The 14,770-nt window shown below is 44.9% G+C and overlaps 1 protein-coding gene across 4 annotated transcripts in view; it reads right to left on the bottom strand.

The window, feature by feature from the left end:
* The window catches only part of DENND2A (DENN domain containing 2A), a 98,234-nt gene that overhangs the window by 61,419 nt on the left and 22,045 nt on the right, over positions 1–14,770 (bottom strand). For 2 of the 4 annotated variants that reach the window (XM_018046861.1, XM_018046862.1), the window contains exons 1-2: positions 6,778–6,877; positions 2,200–3,357 (exon numbers count right to left, since the gene is read on the bottom strand). In XM_018046861.1, the coding sequence (XP_017902350.1) occupies positions 2,200–3,227 (1,028 nt within the window). In that variant the 5' untranslated portion in view covers positions 3,228–3,357; positions 6,778–6,877. Of the gene's footprint in view, positions 1–2,199; positions 3,358–6,777; positions 6,878–14,770 lie in introns of those variants that run through there. The other 2 variants (XM_018046863.1, XM_018046864.1) reach the window with 1 other exon arrangement.

Genomic DNA, 14,770 nt, shown 5'->3' with positions numbered 1-14,770 from the left:
TTCTCTGGCTCTAGAGTCTTCTCTAATGCTATATTCTGCTCATCACAGCATTATTTGTAAACTGGAGACAACCAAAGTGTAAATCAGCAGGGAAATGGTTAACTAAAATACGGTTTAGCCACATGATGTAAATTAAGACGGCAGTTAAAAAAGGAAGGTGAAAAGAAAAAAGTGGCAACATGGAAATATCTCAATGATATCTTCAGTAGAACATGGCTGGTATACAGCATGATTTCATTTTTGAAAGGATATAATACATATGTGTGTATTTCTAGAAATTCTAGAATAGCCAACCTTTTCTCCCCCTAGAAGAGAACATAAGAAATTACACTTTTGGCACCCGAAGAATCCTTCCTGAAAGACCATGTTGAGTAGGAAACTGATATGATTGAATCTGTGTTTCCAAAAGCCTCCTCTGGCTGCTGGGAAGGAAAATACGGGGGTGAGGGGCAGGCAGATACAACGTGACTAGGGTGGCAGCAGTGGAGGAGGTGCGGTCAGGCTGAAGAAAACGCTTTACCACTAGAACCAAAGCACTTGCTGATGAACCTGATTGGCGCTGTGCGGAAAGAGGAGAAATCATAAATGACTCCTCGGGTTTGGGGCAGAAGCAAAATGAAGGGTGATACCATTCAATCAGAGAGCATCTGTCTGGGGAGCAGATCATTTTAGTAGTGGCCCGGATTGAGAATTTAGGCTTAGACATATTAAGTCCAAGCTATTAGATAACCAAATGGGGACCCAAGCAGGAGATGACTCTACAAACCAAAAGCTAGCAGAGGGTCAGGGCCGGAGACATACGTTTGGGAATCATAAGCATGTAGCTGACATTTAAAACCATGACAGTGGGGGAGACCAGTTTAAGGGACTGCATGTAGATGGAGGAGGGGACCTGATCCTGGGATGGGGTGCAGATGGGTTGAGGGGGGATATTACTCAACAGGCAGAAGGAGAGGAGGAGCAGCCAGTGAAGTGTGACTATCAGGAAAGCAGGTGGTCTAGAAGCCTACAGTGAACATAGGATTTCAAGGGGGTGTGAGTCAAGCTGGTCCACAAAGGCTGCTGCTAAGTCGCTTCAGTCGTGTCCGACTCTGTGCGACCCCATAGACGGCAGCCCACCAGGCTCCACTGTCCTTGGGATTCTCCAGGCAAGAACACTGGAGTGGGTTGCCATTTCCTTCTCCAATGCATGAAAGTGAAAAGTGAAAGGGAAGTCTCTCAGTTGTGTCCAACTCTTAGTGACCCCGTGGACTGCAGCCTACCAGGCTCCTCTGTTCATGGGATTTTCCAGGCAAGAGTATTGAAGTGGGCTGCCATTGCCTTCTCCGTCCGCAGAGGCTAAGTGAGGTCAATCAAGAAAAGCACAGAGAACTGACAAATTGGATTTAGCAAAGACGGAGGTCGTAGGTGGACTTGGCCAACAGAAGTTCTAGGGTTAGTAGCAAAAGCCCTACTGCAGGGAGTCAGGCTAAACCCAGGCGGGAAGCAGTGGTGACAGCAGGGACAGACAGCTATTTGGAGGAGTTTTTCCTCAGTAAAGGGTTTCCAGATTAGGAGGTATCAAACCAATTAGCACATTACAGAAACAGACTAGAGATCAGGTTTCAGAACGGAAAAAAACTGTCTCTAAAGCACAGATTTTACCTTTAAGCATTCACAGGTTTTATTATCTAAAATAAATATTTTAATATTCCCAAATATTTACCATGTGAGCATCTACACATATAAATGAGAAAACTGAGGCCTCGAGATGTTAAGTAACTTGTTCCAAGTTAGACAGACCGTGAGAGGGCCAGGATAGGCCAGGCAGTGTGTTTCTAGAGTCCAAACCAAGAAAAACCACGAAAGCAAGAGGGAGGAGAGACTTGGAGCTCCACGTGCAAGGTGGGGGTGGTAGAGACAGAATGAGCATCAGTTAGTAGACTGCCAGCGTTAACACTCGTTTGCATTTAACCCCTGGTTACTGTCTGAATTACAAGCACTCAGGCACATCTACGGGGTGATCTTTCGAAGCGAATACTCTCTTTTTCAGGACAAGGAACAAGCACAAGACACTTCTACATCAGTTACCACGTCTTCAGGTTTAATCAGTGAACCATCTTGCTACAGATGGTCTCGACTAACTACGAGATCCGACGATTTAGTAAACAGACTGAGAACAGACAGTTGCCGTGGGGCATAAAGTCACGGGTCACCTACCTGTGGTCAGCACTGGCTTTCGGTCTCCCGCTCCACAGCCTTCTGTTCACCGAGGGGGGTGGGGGAGAGGAGGGCAGGGGTGGGGGAGGTAGAGAGGGCAGAGGAGGCAGGTTCCTTCTGTCTTTCCGGAAGCTCGTGCCTGGGTTCCCATCCTTGTCCCCTTCTCCATCGTGTTTGAAAGTTCTCCGGGGTTTGGGCAAGGGGTTGATGAAGGGTTTTGTGGGGGGGTCCTCCAAGCCTCTGTACACACTCTCCAGGCTCTGGTCACAGGGCCTCCTGCACAAGCCTTTCCTTTCCTCGGCAGCCTCAAGGGCAGGCTCCCTGGTTTCCAGGTCCAAGCGGTGGGCTCTGAACTCTGAGCCGCCCCCACCCCCGCGGTGCTCAGGAACGGTGGGCGCCTCCTCGGCCTTGTCCGGCAGGCAGTGTGGGGAATAACACGTGCCTGGTAACTGGGGATCCAGCCCAGCAGACCCATCCTTCAGAGCCTGCTCGAGTTTCTTGACCTGCTTCAGCACAGACAGGCTATCGTTCTGAAAGCGCTGTTTGCCAAGCCTGGGCTCCCGGCCTCTGCCCAAGCTGGGAGCCGGCTCCCGGGCTGGCTGGCTCAGGTCCGGCCTCTGCTCGGCATCCTGTGCTCTGACCTTCACTTTATTCCGCTCATCCTCTCTACTTTCCATGTCCAGCCTCGTTCCATTCTGAGCCTCGGTGACCCGAGCCCTCGAACCATCACTGCTTCTCCTCTCCGTCACATAGGACATCAGGTAACCCTCCTGGCCATCTGCCTTCCTGCCAGGGGCAGGCGTGGGCAACTCCCTTTTCCCTTCCCATTCTGATATCTTGTCCTTTATGCTGAGGGACGTGTGCCGGGCCCTGCCTTGGGCGGGAGGGCACGGGTCCTGAACACTGCCCAGCTGCCTCTTGCCGGCCCTGCTGGTTCCTTTAGCGCTGAGATCTGAAGCTGAGTCACTGATGATCATATCTGAGCTGAACATGTTCTGTTGAGAACAGCCCACTCTTGGCTCCAGCATCAGGTTATGGAGGCTCTCCAGGGGGCTTCTTCGGAAGGCTGGATCCTGATCAGTCTCTAGGAAAGGGATGGAGGAACTAAATGGCTGCCTTTGAGGGTCTTCCCCAGTCTTTGGACCATCCACTTTGACCCTAAATAAGAAAAACACAGAGTGAGGCGTTTGTTATTGTTCTTGACACATCATAGCAATTTGCTAAAACTTAGATATAAATTGTTGGGCTTCCCTTATGGCTCAGCTGGTAAAGAATCCACCTGCAGGGCGGGAGACCTGGGTTCGACCCCTGGGTTGGGAAGATCCCCTAGAGAAGGCTACCCACTCCAGTAATCTGGCTTGAAGAATTCCATGGTCTATATAGTCAGTCCATGGGGTCTAAAAGAGTCAGATATGACTAAGTGACTTTCACTTTCACTTTCAGATATAAATGTTAGATACTAGTTGCAAGCCACAAACATTGAAACCACCATTTAAAAAATCACTTTATGCTTTTCTCCGCAAAATGGAATGAAAGGAGCTATTGGACTGTGGCATTCAATAGATGTGGGTGTAAATCCTAATTCAACCACTGACCAGTTGTGTGACCTTGGCTGAACTGTTTAACTTCTCTAAACCTCAGTTTCCTCATCTGTGAAATGGGAATAACAATAAACATACCTACCAAGGTGGCTATAAACACTTAGTAAGCTAGCTCATATTAAGTATCTAGAATGGTGTGAGTGTACAATAATGGCAGTTATCATTATTGTTAGCTTTTTCCCAATGAAAATAGAAGTTTCATGAGATAGAAGATTATACCAACAGAAAATCCTTTGGAATGATTATTTAAAAATTAAAACAAATGTCATAAGTCATGAAGTTTTCCCTAATTCTGGGCTTGATAAATTGTCCTGATTTGAGTGGGTAAAGCCACAATGATTGGCTGCATTTGACTGGAACATCCTCTAGAATGTGAACCCCACTAGACTGGTTTCTCTGGGAGGACAGGGATTGTTTTGTTTTGTCTATCACTTCAACCCTAGCACCACTAACAACACCCGGCAGAGTAGGTAGTCAATAATACTTGTTGCATGAATAAGCGAGTAAACGAACAGATTCAGATTTCCTGCATGGCCTAGAACTGCATTGTCTGGTATAGCAGTCACTAGCCACATGTGGCTATTTAAACTAAAATCAAATTAAATCAAAGCTTTGGTTCCTCAGTTGCAGCAGCCACATGTCAAGAACTCAGTAGCCACGTGTGGTTAACAGTTACTATACTGGATGGAATAGAAAACAATTTCCATCACTGCAAAAAGGTCTCACTCAACACAAACGTATGGGGATATAGGCCTCCAAATGTGATTTTAGAAGATCGGTTAGTGCCATGAAGATGTTAAAAATTATTTAGAAAGAAAAAAAGAAGCTCCAGTACTTTGGCCATCTGATGTGAAGAGCCAACTCATTGGAAAAGACCCTGATGCTAGGAACGATTGAAGGCAGGAGGAGAAGCGGGCGACAGAGGATGAGATGGCTGGATGGCATCACCGACTCAACGAGCATGAGTTTGAGCAAGCTCTGGGAGATAGTGAAGGACAGAGAAACCTGGTGTGTTGCAGTCTAGGGCACTGCAAAAAGTCAGACATGATTTAGTGACTGAACAACAACAATGAGCGTGAGAGTATCGGTGTTTTGAAATGCAAAGCATTTCTTCCACCAGCAAAGGTCATGACTGAGCACAGTGACCTTAAATGTGCCAAGAAGAGCAAGCGTGCATGGACCGGCTTCGTGGCGCATGTTTTCAAAATACACAGGCTCTTGGAAACTCCAGCTAAGGTTCACATGAGGGATGAGTAACTAGCAATTTCACGCATCCTGTTACTATCTAGCTTTCTAGTCCAGAGACTAATGGTTGTTTATATAAAGACTTCTTCCTGGCTTGAGATATTAACATGTAAATTATGTTGTTGTTCTTGGTTGCTTAGCATAAATCAGAAACGTGTGAAATTGCAAACAAATTTTCATATGTTAAATATGGCTATCAAAGCAGATTTCCTTATTTAAATAATCAATTACCATTCATAACAGAGTGCTTACAAAAAAGAAACACTTTTTTAACAGTTCTGTCACCACTGAGGACATTAGCATGAATTCAAATTTTAGTCAGAATCAGAGTTAGAATCAGTTAGTTATTCTACTCAGAATTCCAAAGCCAGAAATTTAACTTCTTGCTCTTACTGTCTAGAGGCAAGATGAAGAGATAGGACACATAAAAACACAATTCAAGTTAGTTCACGCTTAGTGAGAACTGATGATATAATATATAATCATTAACATCATATGTACTATTAAATAATATTGACAGTAGATGAATATAGGACTTTGGAGTTAAAGGGACCTGGGTTTGGACCTTGGTTTCATTTTTTTCACCTTACAACGAGAATACTGAAATTTTATTGGTGCAGAGGCCAAATTTATTTTGTTCGCTATGCTCAATACACAGCAGGTAGTCAATAAGTTAAATGAGTGAAAGGATGCATTAATATATGTAAAGTACCCACAGTACAGCATACATTGTAAGTCTTGATAGCAATAAATGGTAACTAGTGTTACTGTAATAGTTATAGTTATTGTCTAAGATCCCAAACATCTGGAGTGACTTTACAATCACTGAGGGTCCATCTAAAAACTGAAGACGAGAAAAGCCTAGTCTGTTAGAAAACTACCCTGGAATTACAAAGCTCAAGCAGCAACGGGAAGGATGATGAAACCAGGGCAGAGTGCCTTCTGCACATGTTTGCTGGACCCAAGAACTTCTCTGGTTCATGTTTCCAGGATTCTGTGACCCTTGAAGGGGCTCTGGACTGGGGTGCACAGCTGTGAACAGCTCAGTGATCTGTGAACAGCTCAGTGACTGCCAAGTCCCCTGCAGAATGTGAGACAGGGTACCGGAGGAAAGGGCTCCATCTGGGGAGAAAACAACCCTGCTAATATAAGGTGGGTAAAAAGGCTATGTGGACAGGCAGCTGCAAAGCTTTAGGGCTCAACAATAATTAAAACACCTGAACAAAACAGACAACCAACAAGGACCTACTGTGCAAGCACAGGGAACTCTGCTCAGGGTTATGTGGCAGCCTGGATGGGTGGGGGGAGTTTGGAGGAGAATGGATACATGTGTATGTATGGCTGAGTCCCTTTGCTGTTCACCTGAAATTATCACAACATTATTCACTGGTTATACCCCAATACAAAATAAAAAGCTGAAAATAAATAAAGAAAATGAAGTTTTTAAAAAAGAAAAATAAACCTTGGACTGGAAGGCATACATGGGGATAAGGCCCAAAGTGGACTCTGGGCATCAGCCAGACCTTCCTTGACCACTGTGGTCCTGTGCTGTTGACTGAGCACAGGGCATGGAGATGGTTTACAGGGGAGGGGGCTCATCACAATGACTTAGATCAGAAAGCTTCCTTAGTTCAGGGAGGTGGGGTTCGTGAGGAGGGAAAGGCAGTGGAAAAAGGAAGGAGACTGAGAATCTGGGCCAACTTCTGCAGTCATGGGGGAGAAAAGTTCTTACTTGTCAGCCAATTCATAGCCCAGGTTTTCATTCCAGCTGTGGCTGCCCTTGGCTGGCCTGCATAGTCATCATGTCAACACCAAGAGGAGCTTCGAGTTGCCTGGGGGAACAGTGGGGCACACTCAGTGAGCATGGCAGCCAATCCAGGGCCCACACCCCAAACTATCCCTGGCGGCTTCCACCCTGGAGTAGGGGGTGACAGGGTTGCACCGTATAGAATTACCGATGCAGAGAGGGGTGGGGTCAGAGGCACAGAATCCGAGGTCCACCCAGATTCAGCCCCCATGCCAACGCTTCTCATATGTGCAAGCATGTGTGTGTGTCTTTTAGATAAAAGTAACCAAAAATTTTTAGAAAACGTGTAACCTAAGAAAGTAAAACAAATACCAGCACAACTTGACACTCTTTCAAGGCTCTGTAAGAACCAGTGATGTGCTGCTGCTGCTGCTGCTGCTAAGTCCCTTCAGTCAGACCCCAAAGAAGAGAAGAGTTGTTACTTAATTTGAAACAAGAAATAAACCACCTGCTCAAGTGGCAATGCCTACACAGAGCTATTCTATTCTTCCGCTGCCCTGACGCTGGGTATAAACCTATACTGTCTTTGGCTTTAGAGCCCTGCGTGGAGACACTCTTTCAGAGGCTCAGAATCCAGGAGCGGGAAATGCTCAGCCACTAGGTCATCTGTCTGGTCTATGAAAACTAGGAGATGGTCGTAGCAGAGCCAGGCTTCCCACGGGACATCTCGAACGTGCAACATGCTAAGGACCACCTGGGTACCAAAGGAGCCGTCTCTGGAGAAGCAGCGGGGTTTTTTTGAGAAGCAGCAGTTTTATAAAACTTCAGGATCTGACATCCAAATGAACTGAAGTAACCGATTAAATGTACTACCTCAATAGCAAGTCCCTACAGAACTCTGGACAAATGAGTATGGCTTAGGTGGATGTGGCTAGGAAGATGAGACCCGTCGGCAAATGCCAACAGGATCTGCCCTGCAATTCTGTAAAGCATGACCACGAGGGACTGGGGCCCCACTTGATGGAGAGAGGGTGACTCCTTGACTAGAGGTTTGGAGAATACTCAGACTCTGGAGATTTCACTCCACTGAAAGTGAAAGTTGCTCAGTCGTGTCCAACTCTTTGCGACCTCATGGACTATACAGTCCGTGGTATTCTCCAGAATACTGGAGTGGGTAGGCTTTCTCTTCTCCAGGGGATCTTCCCAACCCAGGGATCGGACCCAGGTCTCCTACAGTATGGCGCATTGTTTACCAGCTGAGCCACAAGGGAAGCCCAAGAATACTGGAGTGGGTAGCCTAGCCCTTCTCCAGGGGATCTTCCCGACCCAGGGTCTCCTGCATTGTAGGATTCTTTACCAACTGAGCTATCAGGGAAGCCCTAACTGAACCTCCCAGGAATCCTGATCCCAGCTCCTTCTCACATTTCCAAGACTCCTATCCCCTCTCCCAGGATGGTTTACCTGCCAGGTGACAGCATGGCTCCCCAAGGCCCAGACTAGGCATCCCCTTCCCCCAAGAAAACAAAGGGACAGGCTTTAAGACATGCATATAACTCTTAGGAATGAGGAGAGGAAGTCTAGAGGGAGAAAGAGAAAAAGAAGAATGCACATGGGCAACAAATTAAAAAGAGGGAGGTTAGGAAATGGTGAGCCGAGAAAACAGCAAGAGAAACCACGTGTTTGGGGAGGAGGACGGAGCTGGGGCCTGGGTCCGCAGGGAACCCAGCTGCCCTCTTTCCCAGAGAGTGGCACTGTGCATTTTTGGGATCCCTCAGTGCTGAAAGCAAGCTCGGTTTTTGAAAGAAGCCGGGCCCCAGGGCTCCCCTCCTGTTGTAAAGGAGAGTCCTGAGAGGCCTTTGGGGGACAGAAAGGAACTCAGTGCCCCCTCATGACACTCTGCGAAGCTTCTGGAGCCTCTCCACTCTGCTGGGCAGACAGACACTGCTCTTCTGTCCTGATCCTGGCAGAGGCTGCATTGGACTCAGGATAACAGCCACTCCCCACCGCCTCCACACAGACCAAGCCCCCCAGCGACGGAGCCTTCTTCTCGTAAGCTAACAACTCTTGCCGCCCACCCTCTTCTTTCAGGCTGGCACCCTCTCAGTGGCACTAGGAATAGGTGCCAGGCCCTGTGCCGGAAGCCATGGGGATTCACAGATGAGTAAGGCATGGCATCTTCCTGTGGGGAGAGAGCACCAGGACTGTGCCAGGTCACCATCAGCCCTACAACCCCTCTTTTCCCCAAAGGGAACGGTTTTTCTGAAGTTCCCAGGAAGCCACAGCTTTTTCAAAAAGCACAAAACCCACTGTGTCTAATGCACAGAGAACCATGGGTGAACTTTGAGGTTAAAGATCCAGAGACACACTTAAAAAACACGGGACTTAAGTGAACTTGATTCCCATCAGGCAATAATAACTTCCAGTCCGAAAACCACAGTCTCTAGAGGCACAGCTGATACCCTCGTCTGAGAAGCAAGTTCAAGTGGGCTTAAGGGGCTGGAACTGAGCGGGGCACGGACCCCGGAGCACACTCAGCAATCAGCTTACCAACATTTCTGAATTCATAGGAGAATGGAAAACACTGCTTGAGCAAAACTTTGGCACGTGCCTTTTGTTTCTGATGTTTCAAGGTCATTAATTAGGTGACAAGCCTAGCCTGATTTGCTAGGTGGGAGTACTCTGTGACTTACATTACCAAGACAAACTTCTCTATCACTTTATAGGTCTGGGATTGCAAGATGGTACTGTTTTCCAAAGTGTGGTCCACTGAGGATCTGATCTAGTCAAACTGGGAAACTTGTCAGACATGTAGATTCCTGGGCACCAACCCAATGTACCAAACCAAGTGTCTGGGGCCGGCCTGGAAACTGTATTTAAATATGGTAAATCAAGGAATTCCCTGGTGGTCCAGTGGTTAGGACTTGGAGCTTTCACTGCTGAGGCCTGAGTTTGATCCCCGGTTGGAGGAACTATTAGTAAGATCCCACAAGCCTCCCAGCACAGCCAAAACAAACGAACAACAAACCCATAAATATGGCAAATCAAAGGCCTCGGGTGATTTTTACACAATCCAAAGTTTCTTTTATTTCTTGCTAGGTAATTTGGCCTTGTGATCTAAACAGGCTGGTTTGCAGGAGCTATTATGAATGCATGACTAGTAATACGTTTTCTCATTCAACTGCCACAAAACTATAGAACTTCCCATTCACTAGATGAGCTTAATTAGTACCAATAAACTTAATTAGAATAAAATGTCACACAAAATTTTAAAGCTAGGTGATGGGCACATGAAGGTTCATGTGTTTTGTACATACGAACATTTCCAGAAGTTTTTAAATTGTTTTACAAATTGAAGAAGATATTTTTTAAAATGCCAACATCTACAGCTAATTATATTTATCAATCTAGTCCATAACTGAATCCTGTTTCTCTCCTTGTTAAAGGGAATACTGTTAAATCTGTTCTTGACTCCTGTTTCTCTTTGGGCTCAATGTCAAGTTGATTGGTGGGCTCAGGTGAAGTTAAAAGGTGGTGGGAAGAGTCTTCTAAGCTTTTAATCTGTTAGGGACTCCCTTCAAATGTCTCAGCCTGTTACTCCTAATTACTTCTCTGAATTACCTTTACTTTTTCAAGAGAAAAAGAGAGATTATAGTGAGATGTTTCTGTGATGTGAAGTCGCTCAGTCATGTCCGACTCTTTGCGACTCTATGGACTGTAGCCTACCAGGCTCCTCCGTCCATGGGATTTTCCAGGCAAGAGTACTGGAGTGGGCTGCCATTTCTCAAAAGACCACAGAAAATTTTAACTGCTCCAGACTGACGTTAGTAGGTCAAAAAGTAGATATTATTTTGTAACCCCTTTAAGGTTACCCACTAAGGCTTAAAATTTCAGCCTGATCTCTGAAAACACTTTTTTGAAGGGGGTTTGGAGTACTAACTGTGAGATAGTTAATTTAAAAACAAGTATTTTCCCCCCAAAAGGATCAAGATTTTCAAAGAGATATAAAGTGTTTTTCCACAAACAGGAAGGAGGCAGTTGACTTATCACATCTTTCCCTGAGAGCAGTTCTTACAGGAGAACCTGAGGGTGCCTGAGTAAGGAGAGGAGCAGCCCTGTGTGAAAAGAAGTGAGGAGTCCCCAGCTGGCAGATGGTAACTCCTTTAGAGCCCGGCCTGCACCTGCCGCTCTCCCTGGTTCACTGCCACTGAAGGAGCAGCAAAGGCAGGTGGGAAATCCACCTGCTGGAGCCAGCACCGTCTTCAGTACCAGGAGCCCAGGAAGACCGCTGCTCGTGGTCTGAGGCCTGGCCTCTTCCAATGAAGCACTGCTTGTATTTTGTTCTGGGCATTAATTAACTATCCATTTGTGATATTTTAAAATTAAATAGGTTGCTACTGATTGTTGATATCACCCAACAGTAATAACCTTCTTCCCTTTAGCTCTGGTGGGGTTTTGATGTTGGGAACAGGGAGATGATAGTAATACATGGTCAATAGAAATTTTGCTATCGAAGTCACTTAAGAAAAGAAGTTTGGATAGTACTGGTTCAGTGACTGCTATAAAAAAAAAATCTGGACATGTTTAAGTCACAGGGAGATGGGGTGGGGGCGAAGGGAGGAAAGATTTAATTTCTTTGGCTGCACCGGGTCTTAGTTGTGCGGGATCTTTGGTCTTTAGTTGTGGCATGAGAGATCTAGTTCCCTGACGAGGGATCAAATCGAGATCCCTTGAAGTGGGAGCTCAGACTCTTAGCCCCTGGACCACCAAGGAAGTCCCCTCCCCAAATCTTATAAAAACAGTGATTTAAACAAAAATTGAAATCTGGAAATGTCAATCAACTGATGAATGGATCAACAAACAGAATGTGGTCTAGCCACACAGTACGTTATTCAGTTCAGTGTTAAAAGGAATAAAGGGTCATTACATGCTCCATGCTACAGCATGGCTGAACCCTGAAAACACACTAAGTGAAAAAAGCCAGATAAAAAAGGAATATTGCATGACTTTATTTATACGAAAAGACCAGAATAGGTAAATCCATGCACGGAAGGGGGAATTGGGATGATTGCTAACAGGTAAAGGTTTCTTCTGGGGCTGATGGAAGTGATCTGCAAAGAGATAGTAATGATAGCTGCAGAACACTATGAATACATCACAAATCACTAAACTGTGCACTTTTACCTTCTAAATTTTTTGGCTACGCCAGGCAGCATGTAAGAATTTAGTTCCCTAATCAGGGATCAAACCTTCCCCCACACTAGTGGAAGTGCGCAGTCCTAATCACTGCACCGCCACAGAAGTCCCTAAATTGTGTACTTTTAAATGGTGAACTTTATGTGAATTATATCTCAACTGAAAATTCAGTATAGGGATATTCAAAGGAAAAAAAATAAATGTGGGCAGCGGAGGTGGTGAAGTGAGGAATAAAATACATATAACTGCAATGTTCCCAGGCCTTCAGTGTTGTAAGGCTAGCATGTCGGTTCCAAAGTATAGGTAAACATATATATATAACTTGATTCATAAAATGGACTTGAGATACTGAGTGAAAAATACAGTTTATATCATAAATCCTATCATGCTAATAAAACTAAATTTTCAGTGGTTTTTATTTCTGTTGCAAATAAAACAAGCTCTTCAGCTTTAATGATCCTAATAACTTAGTTTTATCAGCTTATAAAGAGCAGGCAAGAGAACTGAGAAGAAACTATAACAATTACAGCAGAACAAAAATAGTTATTTTCTCAACTGAGTGTTTTTTTTTGTTTTTGTTTTTTTTTTTTTAACCAAGCAGTTTGTGGGATCTCAATTCCCTGACCAGAGATTGATCCCAGGCCACAGCAGAAAGCCCAGAATCCTAACCACTGGGCCACCAGGGAACTCCCTGAGCATTTTTCTTATTAGCCAACATACCCAGAAGGTGTCTGCTTTCAGAAAATATGTTGAGAAGGGAAAACACACACACACAATCACATAATACAACTCTTGCTGCATCTAACTGCCTAGTGAAGCTCATTCCTGAGCCTCTTGATGCTGCATTTTCATTATCTTCAAACAAACAAAAATAATTTTTAAAATTAAAACAGGCTGCTCTGGTTCTTTACATGACAGCTTTTGGGGGAAGTATTTTCACAAAAAAAAAAGCAAATTTTTTTTTCACATTTGGAAGAAGATGGGGGATTCTGAAATAGATGAGGAATAACCGAAACCAAAGCCTACATGCTGCCTCAAAACCACACCCAGGGACCATTATTTGGGAAAATCACAGTCTGCATTCTTGGACCAAATGCTTAAACCGTGCTTCACACCATGACCAGACACCAGGTCCTCAGCACACACACCAGGTAAAGCCAAGTATTGGCTTTCCTATGAACCAAAGGCTTCCTGTTTCTAGGAGTTCTGCTTTGAGCCCCAAAGATTCCCCCAAATCACGTAAGGGTATTCAAGGAATGTTTGTTGAATGAGCGAACACATATACCATATCTTCTTATACTTAACAGATGACTGGATAAACAAAATGTGGTCGAGCCATACAATGGAGTATTGCTCAGTTGCTTCAGTCCTGTCTGACTCTTTGTGACCCTATGCACCATAGCCCACTAGGCTCCATGGGATTTTCCAGGCAAAAATACTGAAGTGGGTTGCCATTTCCTCCTCCAATGGAGTATTACTCAGCCATTAAAAAAAGAAGGACTATTACATGCTACAACATCGATGAATCTTAAAAGCATACTAAGTGGGAAAAAGCCAGCCACAACAGAAACGTTGTATGACTGCATCTACGTGAAGTGTGCAGAACAGACAAATCCATCGAGATGGAAAGTAGATTAGTGTTGCCGGGGGCTGTATGAGGGGGGAGTGGGTAATGACTGCTAATAGGTATGGATTTTCAGGGGGAGGAGAGTGATGAAAATGTTCTAAAATTAGATAGTGATGGTTGCAATAGTTAATATGCTAAAAACACAACTGTGTATTTTAAAGGGGTGAATTTTATGGTATGTGAATTATATCTCCATGAGGCTATTATTTTCTTAATCAGCAGAGACAGCTGCTTAAAGTGAGGAGTCCTGGCCCCACCCAGACTGAGTGAATCAGACTGCTAGAACAGGGCCTAGGAATCTGCATTTGTAAGTTTCCTGGGGATTTCACAGGCTTAGAGTTGAACCTTGGAGTTTATTTTCCAGTCACTGGCACTGTCAGTCAGCAACAGATCTACTCTCCTTTGCCCTCTCCTTTGTAAGGCAGCCTTTTACTCCACTGTGTCTGTTTGCCCTTGTTTTTCAGAGCATCTCTGAAATCTGATGGAGGCATTATCAGCATACAGCAAGTTGCTCCTGTCCCTCGAGCCCAGGTGTAAATGCTCCAAGATGCTCTTTCATAGATCCTCCCTATATAGGCAGGCGTCAACAACAAAGCTTGTTTTCACTCTAAGGGGTGGCCTCAAGACCAAGAGCAAGATCTGAGTAATTTAAGACTTTCTATGGGTATGAATACCCAGTTACTGACAATAATGTTTATTTTGAACAACTCGATCAGTATTTTCTTGACCCACACCTGTCCGTTTTGCGACAAATGAAACCAATGGGAATTTATGGGCTTGAGCCTGTAGACTGGACCACACTTTGTGATGCTCTTGAGGCCAGAGATAGCAAAAGATGTTTACTATTCTCATTTTTAGTAAACCCGGGAAGGAGTTTTTCACATCTGCAGAACATTCTTACATAGAGAGATGTATTTGGCCACCTTAGTAGGATGGAAACACATTTTTCACTTGACAATATTTGCAAATCATGCATTTCCCCTCACTCACTTACAATGTGGAAATACTTCCATATGTTGCCTTTGGCTTCACCATTTTGTGGGGGATAAAAAGCAAAAAAGTACAATTAGGTGGCCATTTTGCCTATGAACACTAAACTACTGTGCGTATAAGATTTTAGTAGCATCAGCCCTCCCCAATCAAGGCTTCATTACTACT

Source organism: Capra hircus, chromosome 4 (genome assembly GCF_001704415.2).
Source record: "Capra hircus breed San Clemente chromosome 4, ASM170441v1, whole genome shotgun sequence".
NCBI lineage: Eukaryota > Metazoa > Chordata > Mammalia > Artiodactyla > Bovidae > Capra > Capra hircus.
This window is presented reverse-complemented; position numbering and strand designations above follow the sequence as displayed.